This window comes from Selaginella moellendorffii, unplaced genomic scaffold (assembly GCF_000143415.4).
Source record: "Selaginella moellendorffii unplaced genomic scaffold, v1.0 SELMOscaffold_91, whole genome shotgun sequence".
NCBI classification, from domain to species: domain Eukaryota; kingdom Viridiplantae; phylum Streptophyta; class Lycopodiopsida; order Selaginellales; family Selaginellaceae; genus Selaginella; species Selaginella moellendorffii.
This window is the reverse complement of record NW_003314352.1, coordinates 647,644-663,815: the sequence shown is the minus strand read 5'-3', so window position 1 is coordinate 663,815 and position 16,172 is coordinate 647,644. Positions and strand designations below refer to the sequence as shown.

General features: G+C 48.6%; 7 protein-coding genes and 2 non-coding genes across 9 annotated transcripts; 5 read left to right on the top strand and 4 right to left on the bottom strand.

The window, feature by feature from the left end:
• The first annotated feature begins 114 nt into the window (after nt 1-114).
• LOC9661843 (cryptochrome-1) lies at nt 115-2,337 on the top strand. Its single transcript, XM_024662617.1, has 5 exons — nt 115-506; nt 590-811; nt 883-1,583; nt 1,640-2,161; nt 2,227-2,337. The coding sequence occupies exons 1-5, from the start codon at nt 140-142 to the stop codon at nt 2,251-2,253; spliced, it is 1,839 nt and encodes a 612-aa protein (XP_024518385.1). The 5' UTR covers nt 115-139; the 3' UTR covers nt 2,254-2,337.
• LOC9661245 (SEC14 cytosolic factor) lies at nt 2,177-3,305 on the top strand. Its single transcript, XM_002988843.2, has 4 exons — nt 2,177-2,467; nt 2,527-2,630; nt 2,723-2,885; nt 2,957-3,305. The coding sequence occupies exons 1-4, from the start codon at nt 2,246-2,248 to the stop codon at nt 3,251-3,253; spliced, it is 786 nt and encodes a 261-aa protein (XP_002988889.1). The 5' UTR covers nt 2,177-2,245; the 3' UTR covers nt 3,254-3,305.
• Nucleotides 3,182-5,739, bottom strand: LOC9661842 (probable chlorophyll(ide) b reductase NYC1, chloroplastic). Its single transcript, XM_002988787.2, has 10 exons — nt 5,029-5,739; nt 4,892-4,970; nt 4,708-4,843; nt 4,577-4,651; nt 4,316-4,526; nt 4,185-4,253; nt 3,992-4,131; nt 3,814-3,936; nt 3,571-3,763; nt 3,182-3,499 (listed from the first exon to the last, which is right to left on the bottom strand). Exons 1-10 carry the CDS (start codon nt 5,497-5,499, stop codon nt 3,314-3,316), a joined length of 1,683 nt encoding a protein of 560 aa, XP_002988833.2. The 5' UTR covers nt 5,500-5,739; the 3' UTR covers nt 3,182-3,313.
• A 149-nt stretch (nt 5,740-5,888) lies between these two features.
• LOC9661841 (ATP synthase subunit delta, chloroplastic) lies at nt 5,889-6,905 on the top strand. The gene has a single exon (XM_002988842.2). The coding sequence runs from the start codon at nt 5,985-5,987 to the stop codon at nt 6,876-6,878; it is 894 nt and encodes a 297-aa protein (XP_002988888.2). The 5' UTR covers nt 5,889-5,984; the 3' UTR covers nt 6,879-6,905.
• Nucleotides 6,906-7,083: 178 nt separating this feature from the next.
• LOC9661244 (THUMP domain-containing protein 1) lies at nt 7,084-8,522 on the top strand. The gene is made up of 8 exons (XM_024662620.1): nt 7,084-7,159; nt 7,216-7,335; nt 7,386-7,535; nt 7,594-7,727; nt 7,781-7,901; nt 7,954-8,094; nt 8,151-8,322; nt 8,413-8,522. The coding sequence occupies exons 1-7, from the start codon at nt 7,118-7,120 to the stop codon at nt 8,313-8,315; spliced, it is 873 nt and encodes a 290-aa protein (XP_024518388.1). The 5' UTR covers nt 7,084-7,117; the 3' UTR covers nt 8,316-8,322; nt 8,413-8,522.
• On the bottom strand, nt 8,350-9,588 carry LOC9661840 (ATP synthase subunit delta', mitochondrial). Its single transcript, XM_002988786.2, has 2 exons — nt 9,189-9,588; nt 8,350-8,925 (listed from the first exon to the last, which is right to left on the bottom strand). The coding sequence occupies exons 1-2, from the start codon at nt 9,480-9,482 to the stop codon at nt 8,572-8,574; spliced, it is 648 nt and encodes a 215-aa protein (XP_002988832.1). The 5' UTR covers nt 9,483-9,588; the 3' UTR covers nt 8,350-8,571.
• A 49-nt stretch (nt 9,589-9,637) lies between these two features.
• TRNAL-CAG lies at nt 9,638-9,718 on the top strand. The gene has a single exon. It is a non-coding gene; the product is annotated as a tRNA-Leu (tRNA).
• A 5,229-nt stretch (nt 9,719-14,947) lies between these two features.
• TRNAQ-UUG lies at nt 14,948-15,019 on the bottom strand. Its single transcript has one exon. It is a non-coding gene; the product is annotated as a tRNA-Gln (tRNA).
• Nucleotides 15,020-15,134: 115 nt separating this feature from the next.
• LOC9661839 lies at nt 15,135-15,866 on the bottom strand. The gene has a single exon (XM_002988785.2). The coding sequence runs from the start codon at nt 15,864-15,866 to the stop codon at nt 15,135-15,137; it is 732 nt and encodes a 243-aa protein (XP_002988831.2).
• Between the last annotated feature and the right edge of the window lie 306 nt (nt 15,867-16,172).

The window sequence follows — 16,172 nt, the reverse complement described above, 5'->3', positions numbered from 1 at the left end:
TCTGGAATTTGGGATTCCCTCTATTCCCAGCTGATATAATCCCTGCTAGCGACTGGAAAGGCATCGATTCGGTTAGATCTGTCGCACTTCTCCTCCTCTCGATCTATGATATTCTAGCCAGCTGCTAGATCACGAATCCATGGAGGGCGGAGCATCCGCGGGGGAGGAAGGAGAATCCGGAGCATCGCCGCCGGCCGCATGCACGATTTTGGTGTGGTTTCGTAGGGATCTGAGGCTGGACGACAATCCAGCGCTTGCAGCGGCAGTGGCGAGGAAGGGATCCATCGTTGTGCCGGTGTTTGTCTGGTGTCCGGAGGAGGAGGGCCAGTTCCAGCCCGGGAGAGTGTCGCGCTGGTGGCTCAAACAGAGCTTGATCCAGCTAAGTTCTTCGCTGGAGCGCTTGGGAGCCCCGCTGCTTGTGAGGCGCACCGCTGGGACGCTCGACGCACTGCTGCAAATCGCCCACGACACGGGCGCCTCGCAAGTCTTTTACAATCACTTGTACGGTACGTGACCATCTTTTCTTTGCTTTGCTTTGCTTTGCTTTTTTCTTTCATTCATTCCACCTATTGGCTACACGATGTTTCAGATCCTGTGTCCTTGATCCGCGATCACAGAGTGAAGCAAGGCCTGGCAGACCATGGAATCTCTGTCAAAACCTTTCGGGGAGATTTGCTTTATGAGCCGTGGGAGATTTATGACGATCAGGGGCAAGTCTTCACAACATTTCAAGCTTTCTGGAGCAAGAGTTTGAGCATGCGGGACCCTGAAGCCCCACTCTTGCCTCCCAGACAATTGCTATCGCTTCCGGGTAACCATTAATATTCCAAGATTCGATATTTTGTTTTGCTGGAACTGGTAGTTTTTACCTGGATTTTGCAGGATATCTTTGTCAGAGCTGCTCTATCGATCAACTCGGCCTGGAAAATGAAGCTGAAAAGAGTAGCAACGCGCTGCTGGCCAGAAGCTGGACTCCTGGCTGGTGTGCAGGAGACAAAGCTTTCACAGATTTTCTCTCAGGGCCGATTTTACAATATTCTATCCGTCGCAAGCAGATTGACAGTGTCACAACTTCACAGTTGTCGCCGCATCTTCACTTTGGCGAGATCAGCATCCGCAAGATTTTCTATTCTATTCGGATGCAGCAGTTTCGATCCAAAGAAGCCGTGGACGTTGAAAGCATGAACATGTTTCTTCGAGCTCTTGGGTTACGAGAATACTCGAGGTACTTGAGCTTCAATTTCCCGTTTACTCACAAGAGATCTCTCTTGGCAAACCTCAAACACTTTCCATGGAGGGCCGACGAGGGATATTTCAAGAGCTGGAGGCAGGGGCGAACCGGATATCCTTTGGTAGATGCAGGGATGAGGCAGCTGTGGGCTACTGGCTGGCTGCATTGCAAAATCCGAGTTGTGGTCTCGAGCTTTCTGGTTAAATTTCTCCAGGTTCCATGGACTTGGGGAATGAAGTACTTCTGGGAGACATTGCTTGATGCAGATGTGGAAAATGATGTTCTTGGCTGGCAGTACATTTCCGGAGGCTTGCCGGACGGCCATGAGCTTGATCGATGGGAAAATCCGCAGGTAAGTATAGTTTTTCTCTTATAAACATCTCAGTTTATATATTTGATCCAAATCAGGAAGAAGGATACAAGTTGGATCCCAAGGGAGAGTACGTTCGGAAATGGCTACCCGAATTATCAAGAGTTCCCATAGATTGGATTCACCACCCATGGGATGCTCCCTCAACTATTTTGAGAGCCGCTGGTGTCGAGCTGGGATCAAATTATCCAAGGCCAATAGTAGAAGTAGCGGCCGCGTATTACAGGCAACAACAAGCACTTGATGAGATGTGGAAAAAGAGTGCTACAGCACCGGTTTCAGGTAAGGGTGGTGCTTGCCTTGATTTAAATCTTTGTAGCCAAGAGGAGGAAGAAGAAGATTATGGCGCTGCAAGCACCAGCAGGAAATCTATGGATGGAAACACCAAAATGCCGATGGCGAGAATCAAAGGCGGTGGTATCGATCAAATGGTCCCTTCCGCAGGAGAGCGTTCCAACAATGATGGTGGAGCGAAGAACATATTAAAACGGGATCTAGAGCAAGAGGATGGTGAAATCTCCTCTCGCCGCAAGAGGAAAGAGGAGGGAAGAGTTCCAGAGGTTAGTTCTTAAAAAGGTCCAATCAATGTAATGTTACAAACCTGATGACAATAATATGCTTGCAGGAGATTCTCCTTGGATCCAATGTTTGACGACAGCGCTGTCTCAGGACCGGAGGCGGCATCATTGGGAGAATTCCGGATCTGTGTCGAAAAGAAGGGATTGCATTGCCCCCCCGGCCGCGACAATGACGAGCTCCTGCTGCGATTTCTCCGTGCAAGGATGCTCGACGTGCCCAAGGCGGCAGCCATGTACGAGGAATTCGTCCGGTGGCACAAGGAGCAATCGGTGGATTCGGTGCTGGAGGTAAGAAAATTTTCGACAGGGTTTGCGGGATCGCTGGAGGAGTTTCTCCTCTCTCGCAGGATTTCTCGTACCCGGAGCTGGAGCGCGTGATTGAGGCGTGGCCTCAAGCGTGGCACAAGACTGACAAGCGAGGCCGCCCTGTCAACATCCAGCTCTTCTCGAGGTATGCGATCGTCCAGCGTTTCGATCCATGGATGGATCCAGCTTCTTTTCCCCTGGGAATGGGAATCTAATCGTTTTGTTTGGTTTTCTAAGATTGAATGTGGAAGCTTTGTTCGAGGCGACGAGCGAGGAGCGCCTGATCCGGCGTGGGCTATGGGTTCTCGAGGATCTCCACCAAAACAAGCTCCCGGCTTGCTCCAGGGACGCCGGCCATCACGTCGGCCGTGTGACAATCGTGATCGATCTCAAAAACGTTGTAAGTCACACTGCTCTAGATCTTCTTTTCTTTCTTCCAATTATCATTCGATCGATCCATGGTCTTGGCAGGGGATCTCCACCTTCACGAATTCTCGAGTGAGAAAGATCCTCTCCCATTTTGCTCACGTCTTCTCCCAGTACTACCCGGAGTACCTGGGACAAGTGATCATCGTGAATGCTCCAGTGTCTTTCAAGATCGTCTGGCAGCTCCTGGGGCCCTTCATGGACGAAAAGACGAGGAAGAAGATCAGCATCCACAGGGGCGATGGCAGCGAGAGCTTACTGGAGGCGATCGACAGTGAAGACTTGCCAGCAGTCCTTGGTGGGAGCTGCCACTGCAAAGTTTGCAAATCCTTTTCGAGATAAACCAATGGACCTGTCATAGCTATTCTATTTCTATAAAAGAAGCTTACACGAACGAGCTCTTTACGTCCCAGGGAGATTGCTGTCAGCGTTGGCGAGAATAATGTATGCACAAATGACTGAGGAAGAGAAGAGTGAGACCCAAGTGCCGCTGGGAACGGTCTCCATGGCCGAAGCGAAATTGGAGCGCTGCCGTTCCTCCGCCCACACTCTCAAGCGATCGGCTTCGGCCGCATACACTGCTCTTCCCTGGATGGTAAAGCAAAAATTCTAGTCAGGCTCGCGACGAGAGGGTCTAAACTTTGAGTCTTTATACGGACCTCTTCATCGAACCAGCGACCGCGATGCAACCACGCCGTGATGATGGCGAGAATGATTCTCGGTGGAGTGAGGTACTCGATGGCCTTTCCTGTTCCTTTCACGCGCCGCATCTTGGGGACGAGGTCGCGAGCAACGGTTTCCGGCTGCTCGCAGATGATGTTGAACATCTTCTTGTTGTGAAGAGATGCTCCACTAGAACAACGATTTAGAATTTCAAACTTTTAAGAAAGAATTTAGAGTACCTTAGTAGGAGGTCTGTAAGAACCATGCCAGGAGATGCGGTGTGAATTCCAACGCGAGAGCCCCTGCATTCCTTTCGCAGGGACTCGTGAAGCTGTCGAAGCCCACTTTTGCTGGCTCCGTATCTACAATATTGTATGAAACACATAAAAACCTCCATTGAGACAGATCACTACTTACACTGCTGTTAATGGAGTGCCTGCACCATTCGAGCCAGCGCCATCCATGTTGAATATATGACCCTTCTTTGGTTGCTTTTTCATCACGCGGATTGCTTCACGAGTGCAAATCATTGATCCAACGAGATTTGTTGAAACAATCTGGAACGTCATCTGTCAGCTGCTTCAAACCAGACGTAAATTTCGTAGCGAACCTGTTCGATCTCTTCGTCGTCAAAGTCTGTCAGTGGTTTAAACCCCTTGTTGACACCGGCGTTGTTAATCTGCTCGAACAAAAGCTTGGTCAATCGAATGCTTTGTAATAAAATGTCTCGAGATACTTCACCCAGATATCAATGCTTCCAAACTTTTCCATTGCGACTTCAGCTAAAGCTTTCACTTCGTCGCTGTTCGACACGTTGCAGGTTGTTCCCACAACTTTCCCGGACATTTTTGTGTGATTCTTTTCGGGCCAACTTAAAGCTGTCGAAGTGTTCCTGCTCGACTCTTCAAGCTCTTGGGTCAGCTCTTCCACCGTGGAGGCAACGGACGAATGACTGTCGAAGATAAACTAGTAAGTTCATCCTTAACAAACTCAAACACCAACCTGCGGGAAGCAACGATGACGTTGTCTCCAGCTCTTAGAAATTCTCGAGCCAGTGCTTTTCCAAGACCACGGGTACTGCACGTTTTCCAGAGTTACAAAAAATCTTCAGAAAAAACACTCAACGAAGAAACCTTCCAGTGATCACAATGTTAAGAGGCCCCGGCTTCGCGTTGCTCTCTAGTACGTGTTTTGAGCCTATCATACTTCCAATAACTAGGCCAGCGAGCCAGCTGAACCATAGCCAGCTTTCGAGTCTTGGATCACCATCTTCAAAAACAAAGCTAAAACTCAATAATGGTAGCACGAATGACACACCTGAAAGCTGTAATCCAGTAGCTAGAATGGCTCCTGTCGCTGCCACCACGAACATCCCTTTCCCAATTTTACGAGCGAACTGCAAGATCCAATGGAAGATCTAAGAACGAGGAAATCTTCCAAGCAGAACAACTCACCTTGAGAGACTCATTTTCGGCCCACCGCAGTGTTTTCTTGAACTGAGATACTTGAGATGGCGACCATGGCGATGACGTTCCACTCAGCACCTGGACGATCTTCCCAGGAAAATCATCGACCTGACTCGGGGTTGGCGGCAAGGAACTCTCGGCCTCGGGCTTGGCAGAACCATTGAGAACATGAATCAATGGCCCAACCAGTTTCCCAATCTCCGTCTCGTTCCAAAACCCAGACTTCTGCGAGGATTTCGTCCTCGTCTCCGAGCTACTCTCGTGGCTGTCTTCTCCTCTCTTTAGAGAACAAGACACTCGCCTTCGAATCCATCGCCTGCTCTTGAGCTTGCAATGGACTAATCTAGAAAATGTTGCCGCTTGGCAGAAGTCCTTACATTCTATCGCGGACGCTTGGGAGGGGCAGCAATTCGCCCCGATTCGCGGTGTCATCGCCGAAATATCGACAGCCCCGAGCATGGAAGATCTAGAGCACGAGTCTTTCACCTACCGCTACCGTTCACTCGAAGAAATCATCGCTGGCGCTAAACAAGAACCTCATAGACGCAACATTCTCCACTCGAGCACGCAATCCAGAACTAGCGCAGCACGCAATCGATCGATTCGATCTTTCCGGTCGATCGATTGCTCGTCGGTAGCGCGCCTCCGCGCTCTCGGCCCTAGGTAGCAACCTAAACAAAGATCTCCCCGCCAAAGTGCGTACGCTAGACACGTTCCGTAGAGCGAATATGCACAAGATGCCTCGCTTTTGAGAAATATCTAATCTCTGAACACGTGGACGGCACATCCACGGTTTATCTCGCATTAGGGCTCAAGCGCGCGAGACAAGAATGCGGTGACGCCGAGGACAGAGGACGACGTCTGGGGTTCTTGGGCTGGGCAGGATAGAGAGCGACACGTGGCAGGAATCGAGTGGCCGGACAACAGTGTCATCTGGTTCGTCCATGCCACATCCAATCGAACGAGAAACTCCAATCCCGAGCAAACGGGGGCCAAGGAAGAAGAAGAAGAGGTACCAGTGGATAGATAGATATCGATTGAATAGAGATTCTCTCCTGGATCGATACCTCGATCGATCTCGATCTGCAATGGAGCTATCGTCATCCTCAGCAGTGGCCACAGCGGCGGCGCACCGCGCGGGCATCGCTAATTCCTCTCGCGCCCGAGCAGTGGCGCTGTCTAGCACCTCGCGGATCTCCTGGAACGCGCTGGCCGCCAGGGCCCCGGAGCTAAGATCCAGTAGCAATCGAGCCGGCAGCCGCGCGGTGGTGGTGATGGGCGTGGAGGAATCCTATGCGTCGGCGCTGGCGAACCTAGCCCAGTCCAAGAATGTGCTCGACACCATCTATGGCGACACCGAGAAGCTGGGCAAGTACTTTGACAACCCCAAGGTGGCCAAGTTCCTGGCCAACCCGGTGGCGGACGTGGAGCGCAAGAAATCGGTGATCAAGGCCATCGCCAAGGAGGAGAAGCTCCACGCCTACACCACCAATCTCCTGTTCGTGCTGGTGGACAAGCGCCGGGTGGGCATCGCCAAAAAGATCTTCCAGGCGTTCGAGACGAGCTACTACAAGCTGACCGACACCGAGATCGCGGTGGTCACGTCCGCGGTGAAGATCGACAACTCGCAACTCGCGGAGATCGCCAAGAAGATCCGGAGCCTCTCCAAGGCCAAGAACGTCAAGATCAAGAACGAGGTGGATCCATCCGTGATCGCGGGGTTCAAGGTCAAGTATGGCCCCGGCGCGTCGCTCGTCATCGATCTCACTGTCAAGGGCCAGCTCGATCGAATCGCCGCCGACTTGGCTTCCATGGATAGCAAAGTGGCCGTCTCTTAAGAACAAACTTTTTGCATTTCATTGCCAGTTGACCGTAGAAAAATATTAGAAAGCTGACCGTTGTCTAGGACTAGGGCTGACCCGACAGGGTTTTTTAAAAGGGTATTTGTCGTGGCTGACCGTAGAAAATAGAGCTGACCCTTAAAAAAAGTGCTTAGAGCTGACCGTTGACCATTGACTTTTTAAACTGACTGTTTAAAAACTATGACTAGGGCTGAATAAACGCCCTAGAACGAGCCATGGCGGAGGACAAGAGGCGCCGTTCGAAGTACATGGCATACGTGAGTTTGCGTGGATAGATTTCTCCTTCCCCGATGGAAATTTCGCGTGATTTTAGGGATCCAAGCGCAAGCGCGGCGGTGCTTCTATCCCCATTGGGCGCCAAGGCTTCCTCATCACCTGCGATGGAGGGAGGGAGCGCCAGTGTTCCCGGGAATCCATCAATCTGCTTGAGCGGGTAGGCCATGGTTTTGGGACGAAATTCTCTCCTTGATCGATCGATCGCAGTATTTCGAGGATCTTGGCGGTGTCATCAGCGTCGCGGAGGACGAAAATGCCGAGGGCGAGCAAGCTGCCGCGAAGTCTAGCGATGCGTCTGAGAAGAACTTTGACGAGCTTTTGAAGGAGGAGATCGTCGAGCTCCGAGACAAGAAGAATGTAAGCGATCCTTTTTTTTTTTGTTCTTCTTTCCTCCGAGGATGACTGGAAGATACAGGCGCGGTTTGTAAGTTCTGAGACGGGGTGTAATGGCGTGGTTTTCATCGAGATGGTGAAAGCGTCGATCGGCCCCGTGGAACTTGCCGAGTCAATCGTTCGCATGGTAGCCAGCACTAAGAAATCCAGGACAAGGTTCCTCCTCTCCTGCGCTATGCTAGCTTCATTCTAATGCTGCTCGTCGACAGGTTTTGCATGAAGCTGCTACCGATGGAAGTGACATGCTACGCATCCGCCGAGGAAGTGAAGATCGCTGCCCAGCCGCTGATTCTCAAGCACTTCCCAGCAGAAGCTGCCGAAGGGACCAAGGTAAAAGTGGCTTTTTCTTTTTGCTTGCATCTGAGCTTTGGAGCCGTTCTAGTTTGCAGTGGTTTACGAAGCCCGGGCAAACACAGGGCTTGACAGGATGACTTTGATCGACGCCGTGGCTCAGCTCGTCCCAAAGCCTCACGCGGTGGACCTCAAAGCGCCGCAAAAGACGATCATCGTCCAAGTCGCGAAGGTAATTCAACCGGTTCTTTGCAGCGGCTAAGGTTGATAAGAAACTGCTTTTGCCAGACGACTTGCGGCATTGGAGTCCTGAGTGGATACAAAGAGCTCGCGAAATACAATTTGAGGCAGCTGGTTTTACCACCCGAGGACGAGGAGGAGAAACAAACGAAAGAGGAAGAGGAAGAAGAGCCCGAGGTGTCCGAGGAGGAGGCTGAGGAGGAGAAACAGTGAGCAAAAGGTAAGAGATTTAGTGACCTCAACTTTATCATCAAACAGTGTCTCACTCAAGGGAGGAAATCGTTTTGTTGTGTTCTGTTACACAAGCCAGCAACAAAAAGGTCCTGCGAGCTTTCTTATTCAAGCTCAAGAAAATAGAAGAAGCGAAGGAAATGTCCTCAACCATCAAGTTTGTCACCACGATCTCTCGTTCGTTGATCATCATCATCCACCACCAAAACCCGGCACCAGCGGTAACCAAGAGCTCTCCTCAAGCCGTGACGCCTAGCGCGAAAGCCAGCGACCCGAAAACGTCCACTCCAATCTGTGCCTGAGCCTTGTCAAGGTCCGTGGTGGCGGAGCTCAGCTTTTGGTTGTAATCCGCGAGGTTCTTCCTTACTTCGTCGGGATCAAACCGGTCGAGCGGCGCAGCCTCGACGACGACGATATCGGTGACCGAGTTCGCGTGGACAAAGGCAAAGCCGCTGCTGAGGAAGTACTGCGTCTTTACCTGGCCGCCATCGTGGACGGACAGAACGCCCGGCTTGAGCTCGGCTATGGTGGGGACGTGACCGGGCAGCACACCCATGAGACCGCTCGTCGCTGGCAGGATCACCATATCCACCTGAGAAAACCAAGTCAAAGATTTGAAAACTTGGATAAAAGCTCTCACTACACCAAGAAAAGTTAGCACCGAGCTCGAAAGAGAAAGCTAGCGAAAGCATCCAAGCAAAGCATCCAGGAACTGGACGAGCTTACAACTACAAACGAAAGCAAAAGTAAGGAGAAAAGCTTAAAATCTGGAAGAAGCCATGGAATGGAGCTCAAGCAAGATACTCGCATGCGAAGGAAGCAGCACAAAAAGAGAGGAAAAAATTCTTTTTGTACCTTCTCGGCGTTCATGGCTACCTCGGAAGGCAAGACGAAGTTCACGGTGAGCTTTTCGGGGATGGCTGGGGGCACAGGGGGCCGCGACGCCATAGATTCGTGGGGCGTCTTGGGGAAGTCGAGGTTGGGAGCCACCTTAGACCACATTTCTTTGAATGCCTCCACTGCCTTGTTGGTGGGCGTGTCTTTTTTCGCCTCCTCGGCGTAGCATCGCCGCCGGATGCCGCCGCTGCTGGTGGCGCAGCGCCACAGCGGCGCCGCTGATCGCAGCAGCGACTGCCTGCCAGACAACATACCTTGTTTCGCCTGCGCACCACGCCACGGAATCGATCTATCGAATTGGTGGATCTCTCTCTCACTGGAGGGTGTATAAGCCCTAAAAAGAACCCTGCTTTGCGATTTGAGAGTTATCAGTATGAGTATAGGGCTTTTCTTGTTTTCACAACGTGGTCAGGATGGCCGAGTTGGTCTAAGGCGCTAGTTTCAGGTACTAGTCCGCAAGGGCATGGGTTCGAATCCCATTCCTGACAAGCACACCTTTTTCTTTATGTTATACTCGAACAAAGAATATACTGCGGCCCTAACTAGAGTGCCCTATCCCACATGCCCAAGCTTCATTGCTTTATCGTGATATATAAAGCCTTGCGAGAGACTTGTTAATATGAGCGCGCCCGCTTCAAGGTGGGAGTCAGCATGGTGTTATCCTCGGAGGGGGGTGATGACGTGGCTGATAATGCGGGGCACATCGCGTCAGGCGGGTAACCGAGCATCGCTACAGCTCCAGCTCTCGCCAGTGAAGGGATCACGCGCTCTTTTTTTTTTCGCTAGATATTAATCGAGAGCGAATTCATAGTGCGCGCTCTTTTTTTTCACTAGATATTGATCGAGGGCGAATTCATAGTGCGCGCTCTTTTTTTTCACTAGATATTGATCGAGGGCGAACTCATAAAAAAATAAGATCCACCAGAAACCATGACACAAAACCACACAACCGAAACAGTATAAGATCAATAGTCCAGAGTATACAAGTCCTGAATCAACAGCTTTGGCTGAGGACGCCACTCCCTACTGGCCAAATATGTCCACTTCCTTACAGAATATGCTCCAGCAGACCTGTACATTGCGAGTTTTGCACCGGGTAAGCTGCAAATTTTACAGGCACTCACTCGTTGGTCACTTGGTCACGGTGCTTGCCACTGTTTTGCTGCCATTTAGCGTGTTGATTCCGATGAAAGGATAGTTCAGTCCTCGGGTGTTATGTTTTATATTCGTTCGGGGGTGTATCCAAAGTTACAGAGCACTCACTTCAAGGAAAGAAAAAGGTCCAGCTGAACCAGCATTTCCTGCGACTTTGTAAAAATGCTGAAACCGAGTGCATTGTGAAAGTATTTTCTTTCTTCTGGTGATTGTTATTGTTCTTCAGATTCTCAAACTTTGATGTGATGTTTCCATTCCTTGTGTTGCTGTTGGGTGAATGATTTGGTTATCGTTTAAAATTCCGCACTTAGAAAGTGTTAATATGCTCGCAAGTGGCGGTACCACCAGGGGGATTTGAACGATATCCTTAGCAAATTGGACATGTGTATTTAACTGATGCAAGTTTGTTGAGAATGAGTGCCGTTTGCAAGATGAAGGCAGTTGCAATGTCCTCGTTTTTTATTTTGCTTACTGCTATCCTTTGTGTGAATGCTCAAGCGACTGCTCCGACCATCAAAAGTATCTTCGGTTCCTTTGATCAAATTGGAGATATTGTGTCGAAGTTTAATTTCGCCCAGGTTGTCGTTTAGATCCAAGTCTTTTACTGAATTTAACCTTTGCAGACTGATTCTTCTGGTCAAGACTCCCTATCCGTTGGCTTAGCTCCAGCTTTTGGCGATCTGAATGCAGAAACCATCAAGAGTCTGGACACTAATCTGTTAATCGCTATTGCTGGAACAAACAGGGTGATTTCGAAGTTGGATGGCACAGCACGTACATGGAGCAAAGTAGAGTCGGTCATGTCGCAGAATCCGTTCCTTGAGGCAGTAGATGCAGGAATCAGAAGGTCTGACAAGTATATAAGAGACGACACAAACTACTTACAGTTTGATAAATCTCTGCGACCTGAAGTTTTCCAGGAGGTAAAGAACAGTTCAATCCTTGTCTCATATGAATTGTAATATATAATTGTTCTTCCCTTTGAACAGCTGAAGACATGGTTCTTTGAGAAACTTATCCAGGACAATGACGTCCTTGCCTCCACCAGGATTCAATCTGATGCTCTCCCTCAGATTGTGGCATATGCAGGCTCTGAAGTTCCGAAGTTCTTAACAATCTACAAGCACCAGTATCATGAAAAGACCATGGTTGATATTGGAGTGCTGAGATATCCAGACTCCATAGATAAGCTCTTTAAGGTTAGCAGGAAACTTGATACAACATTACCATTAACGTTTTTTCTTTCATTTTGTGATATAGTTGTACCATCTACAGCTGACTGTTTGGGCTGATAGCACGCTCGTCTTAGGCGTGGAGAAGGCAACTAATGGCATTACTGGAGGTAACCATGTAGTTTATTCATTCTCTTTGGCTCTATTGAGTTGTTTATGTTGCGCAGAGTTTTACTACCGTGAGTTTAAACCGAGAACAAGCGTCATATCTGGGATGAAGAAGGAAATTCAGGCAAAGGCTGCTAATGAAGCCAAATCCATGTTCACAATTTGAAAACTCTGTATAATATGCATAAACTCTTAACAAATGAAATAAATTTTACTATAAATTCTGGAAATATTGTTTGATTGTTTTTGTTCAACTTAATTTTTAATGGACAATTTAAGAAACTTTATGATTAGTGACTTCATATATGACAACATATTATTGTGTTATGCAGTATGGTTGCAGCTGGTCCCTTCTCCCAAACTGCAGTTGTTTAGATTTCTTAATGAAGCCAGTAAATAAATAAAACAACTGATCTTCCTCTATGAATTTAGAATATTTTCTTGGTAATCTTCCTTGACTTTCTTTGTTTTCACAAGAACCACTATTAGTGTGGCTCTATGTTGGGAATAACTATTTTGTCCATTAAAGTTATACCATTACTGTAGCTCTATGTTGGGAATAACTATTTTGTCCATTCAGGTTGTTGGAGAATTTGAACAATTTGAGTCACTACTAATAGTACTACCACTAAGGTATGCTTGTCTTATAAATACTTAGGTTGATGGATATAATTTGGCAAAAGATCATGGGTAAGCTCATCCCAGTTCTTCTTGCAGTTATAAGCTTTATCTCGAGTGCAAATGCCCAATTTCAGCTGATCCCTACAATTGTTAGTATCTTTGGTGGGTTAAGCCCAATTGGCGATATCATCCAGCATTTTGACTTCAGCAAGGTGATGCATTCAGTTTTAGTTAGCATTTGACTAATGGTCATATATGCCAGGTCAACATTGTCGACTCGAATGTCCAGGATTATCTTAACATCGGATTGGCTCCTGCATATGGGACACTCAGCACGGAGGAAGTCAAATTCATGGATGACCATCTAAAGGTCATGATAGCAGGAGTTCATGTGCAACTCGGCAAGCTATCACATGATGAACGTACATGGGATAAAGTTCAATCACTCTTCCTGCAAAACCCTGTGCTTGAGCCGTTTGATGATCCTACTACAAGAGCTACTAAATATACAAAGGATGACACTTACTGGCTCAACACTGATGGATCACCTAGGCAAACTGTGATGAACGAGGTAAATGTTCTATGTTCGAGTTTCATAAGTATTTATATCTTCGTGTCTACAGGTCAAGAGTTGGTTCACAGGACTGATCTCAGATGCTGATATCCTCAACTCCACACGCATTGACATCAACATTATGGGTAGAATTGTTGCTCATACGGGTACAAACATTGAGAACATTATAAATTTATTCTACCAGCATGAATACCATGAGAAAACCATGCTTGAGATAGGAGTGCTTAGGTATCCTGATATAGAGCACCCCTACTTCAAGGTTAGTAAAATAGCTTCCAAAGGATTTTTCCTTTTATTGAACTTCTTGGTTCAGGTTTACCGTATTAAACTTTTTGCATGGTCTGATTGTCGTCGATATGCAATACATGAAAGTAACACGAATGGCATTTCTGGAGGTATTACTTGTTGACTTGACCTCCTGACGTTACATTGATTTTCATTGACTGGCTTGTAGAATTCAATATGCGAAAATTTAAACCAAGGGACAGTATTATAAATCAACTCACACCCAAAACTAAGAAGATTGCAGTTTGTGGTGCTGAATGCATGTTTGATCGTACCCAATGTGGTGATTGCAAACTGACAGCTAGTTTCAGCCATAACATTGCTAAACACAAATCCATCACTTCCAAGAACAAGTTTGTTCAGAAAGCTGAAGAGATGTTTGCTCCATACTATTGATCATGAAGAATGATTAATAAATATGTATACAATCTTAATGGAGTGGACTTGCTTCAAATGTTGTTTCAAATGCTTATATTATGATTATTAGTAACATTGCAACAAGACCACAATGTGTGAAAATTGATTTCCTTATCACTCTTGGTCCCTCCCTTCATATACTGTTTACATGGTTCTGTAGCAGCCGGTGGGTTGTGTTGGCGAGCATTAGTTCTTCTATCACCTTCTGGCGGCTGAGCTCCATCTCATCAGAAAATTGCCACCGTTTGTGTGTGAGGATGAGATGGAGATCAGCGCCCCACGGAACCGGAGCATGGCAAAGATTGGCGTACATGAAGCAATCGTTGATCATATGTTCGACGTCCACTGGCTCGAAGCAAGTTGGGCAGAGTCTCATCTTGCGTGGGATTTGTGGTTTCAGCCAAAGGCTCAGCTCTACTATCTGTGGCATCCCGTTTGGTAGCTAGTGACTAGCCTCCGGTTCCATGGTGTGAGACCATCATATGTCTCGCCTCCATGGCTTGCCTGTCCACTAATACACTCTTTATGTTAGGAAACAGGCGATTGATTGCATTAGGATTCGACTGCGCAAGAACCCTATAGCCTTCATTTGATGAGCTATATGTCAATCTGGTAACTATATGTGTGTCAAAATTTTAGTCTCTACCTGGTAAAAACTTTCTATCTGAATCATGATATGAATATTCTTGCGCTGACATGGAATCCTCGCATTCTCAGGATCCCTGCAAGGGCATATCTCTTATCACGATCAAATCTGCTCTGGCATTCGAAGTAAACTGTAAATGTCCTGCTTGCTCTCATCTTCCTGCCATGGAGAATGAAGTGCTTGGGCAAGCATCAAACTCGATGATGGGAATCCACACTGATCAATGTAAAGCTACTTTAAGTTAGGCATGAGAAACGTTTTGAACTTCTTGACACTACTACTTGTGGGCTTCAAATTAAGAAAATTTAAATTATTATCCAACATTAGTAAAAAAAGTAAAAATCAAATATAAAAATAATAAAATTTACTATCCATTATTGGGTGGCAGCATCGCCCTCAGCTCCCAGAACCGATCCATCATCAGCATGCTGGGCGAAAGCGTGCTGGGATCGTTGCACAACATAAACATGCGTCCTGCGGCAACAATGGAGATTCCGGACCAGATGTAATCGCCAATTCTGGAATGCCTTTGTGGACGAGATCTGGATTGGAGTCGATGTTCTGATCGCTAACCCCGAGTGTAAACGTTAAAGGGGTAACAAAAAGCATGAATGCAAAAAGGATTAGAAAAGGCATTTTGCTTAATGGAAATTAAGTTTTTAAAAAGCTTATGAAATTAAGGTCCCACCGAGATTCGAACTCGGGCTCTTGGATTCAAAGTCCAATGTCGTAACCACTAGACTATGGGACCTGAGCTGGTAATTCTATCGTGGGTACCTCTCTTAGCCTTGAAAGTGTGATAGGGCATATTCCAGAAGGAAACGGATGTCCGATGGGTTTTTTATTTTTCTTTCCAAAAAAAAGCTCTAGATCGCTCCTGCCCCGTTCAAAATGTCGTAGACGCCCACACAAATCTCCCCGGCGATGAGGAAGATGATGATCCACTCGAGCGTGTCCGACTTGCGGTTCTGGAGGATGTCCAGGAAGAACTTGACGTTGTGCTGGATGATCCCGATCTTAAACTCGAGGCTCTCGAAGCGGTCGTCCAGCTCGAAGTCGCCCCTCATGTGCTCCCAGATGCGATCGTACCGCGCGCTCTGCCACGCCGCGTCCGACCGCTCCAGCAGCCCCAGGCGGAGGATGGCGTCCGCCAGCGCCGCGTTGGCCGCCGCCACCAGCTTGAACAGCGCCTTGCGCTGCATTTTGAACGTCCCCGTGAGCTCCATATGCCGGTTGAGCTCGCCGAATGTGTTGAGCATCTCGTCGATGCTGCGCGTGTAGTGATCCAGCGCGATGCTCTGCCCCAGCACCAGCGAGATGATCCGGACGCCGTCCATGTCCAGCTTCTTCACCATGATCTTGTCCGAGCCCCCCTGGCTCCAGCGGTCCAGCCCCGGGATCACCACCACCCGGTAGTTGTCCTTCCGGGGATCGCCCACGAACTCGCGGCTGTGGCGCTTCACCGCGGCGAGGATGGGATTGGTGTCGGGCGAGAGGTCGTGGAAGTTGAAGAGCACCACCGAGCCGTACTGGAACACCACCGCCACCTTGTTGTTGCTCAGGCAGCCGGGCATGGGCGAGTAGTCCTCGCGGGCCATGGAGTCGGCGTCGTGGAGCTTGATCACGACGTGGTTGCGGCACGGGAGCACCACACCCAGCGACGGCGGCTCCAGCGCCGCCAGGGACTTGAGGTCGACGCTCCTGGCCAGGAACAGGGCCTCCGCCGAGATCACGGCCTCCGGGAGCTCCAGGCGGAGGTGCTGCTGCAAATCCTCCGAGTCGTATGGCGATGGCTCTTCTTTGGAGGAGAATGGCTTTACTTCGATCTCCACTGGGAGAGCTCTGGAAGCCGCCCCCGCGCTCTCTAGCTCCACCTGGACGGCCGTGGAGAATTCCGGAGATTT

Bases quoted from the DNA above. Each gene is read 5' to 3' on its own strand.
- LOC9661842 (XM_002988787.2), bottom strand. From the start codon at position 5,499: ATGCTCGGGGCTGTCGATATTTCGGCGATGACACCGCGAATCGGGGCG. The intron at 4,652-4,707 runs GTTTCTTCGTTG...GAAAACGTGCAG, and splicing joins AACATTGTGATCACTGGAAG to TACCCGTGGTCTTGGAAAAG. The intron at 4,527-4,576 runs GTTGGTGTTTGA...TATCTTCGACAG, and splicing joins GTCATCGTTGCTTCCCGCAG to TCATTCGTCCGTTGCCTCCA.
- LOC9661840 (XM_002988786.2), bottom strand. From the start codon at position 9,482: ATGTTGTCTGGCAGGCAGTCGCTGCTGCGATCAGCGGCGCCGCTGTGG. The intron at 8,926-9,188 runs GTACAAAAAGAA...TGGTTTTCTCAG, and splicing joins TAGCCATGAACGCCGAGAAG to GTGGATATGGTGATCCTGCC.
- LOC9661244 (XM_024662620.1), top strand. From the start codon at position 7,118: ATGGCGGAGGACAAGAGGCGCCGTTCGAAGTACATGGCATAC. The intron at 7,728-7,780 runs GTTCCTCCTCTC...GCTCGTCGACAG, and splicing joins ACTAAGAAATCCAGGACAAG to GTTTTGCATGAAGCTGCTAC. The intron at 8,095-8,150 runs GTAATTCAACCG...TGCTTTTGCCAG, and splicing joins TCATCGTCCAAGTCGCGAAG to ACGACTTGCGGCATTGGAGT.
- LOC9661839 (XM_002988785.2), bottom strand. From the start codon at position 15,866: ATGGCCCGCGAGGACTACTCGCCCATGCCCGGCTGCCTGAGCAACAAC.
- LOC9661843 (XM_024662617.1), top strand. From the start codon at position 140: ATGGAGGGCGGAGCATCCGCGGGGGAGGAAGGAGAATCCGGAGCATCG. The intron at 507-589 runs GTACGTGACCAT...ACGATGTTTCAG, and splicing joins CTTTTACAATCACTTGTACG to ATCCTGTGTCCTTGATCCGC. The intron at 1,584-1,639 runs GTAAGTATAGTT...GATCCAAATCAG, and splicing joins ATCGATGGGAAAATCCGCAG to GAAGAAGGATACAAGTTGGA.
- LOC9661841 (XM_002988842.2), top strand. From the start codon at position 5,985: ATGCCACATCCAATCGAACGAGAAACTCCAATCCCGAGCAAACGGGGG.
- LOC9661245 (XM_002988843.2), top strand. From the start codon at position 2,246: ATGTTTGACGACAGCGCTGTCTCAGGACCGGAGGCGGCATCATTGGGA. The intron at 2,468-2,526 runs GTAAGAAAATTT...CCTCTCTCGCAG, and splicing joins CGGTGGATTCGGTGCTGGAG to GATTTCTCGTACCCGGAGCT. The intron at 2,886-2,956 runs GTAAGTCACACT...TGGTCTTGGCAG, and splicing joins TGATCGATCTCAAAAACGTT to GGGATCTCCACCTTCACGAA.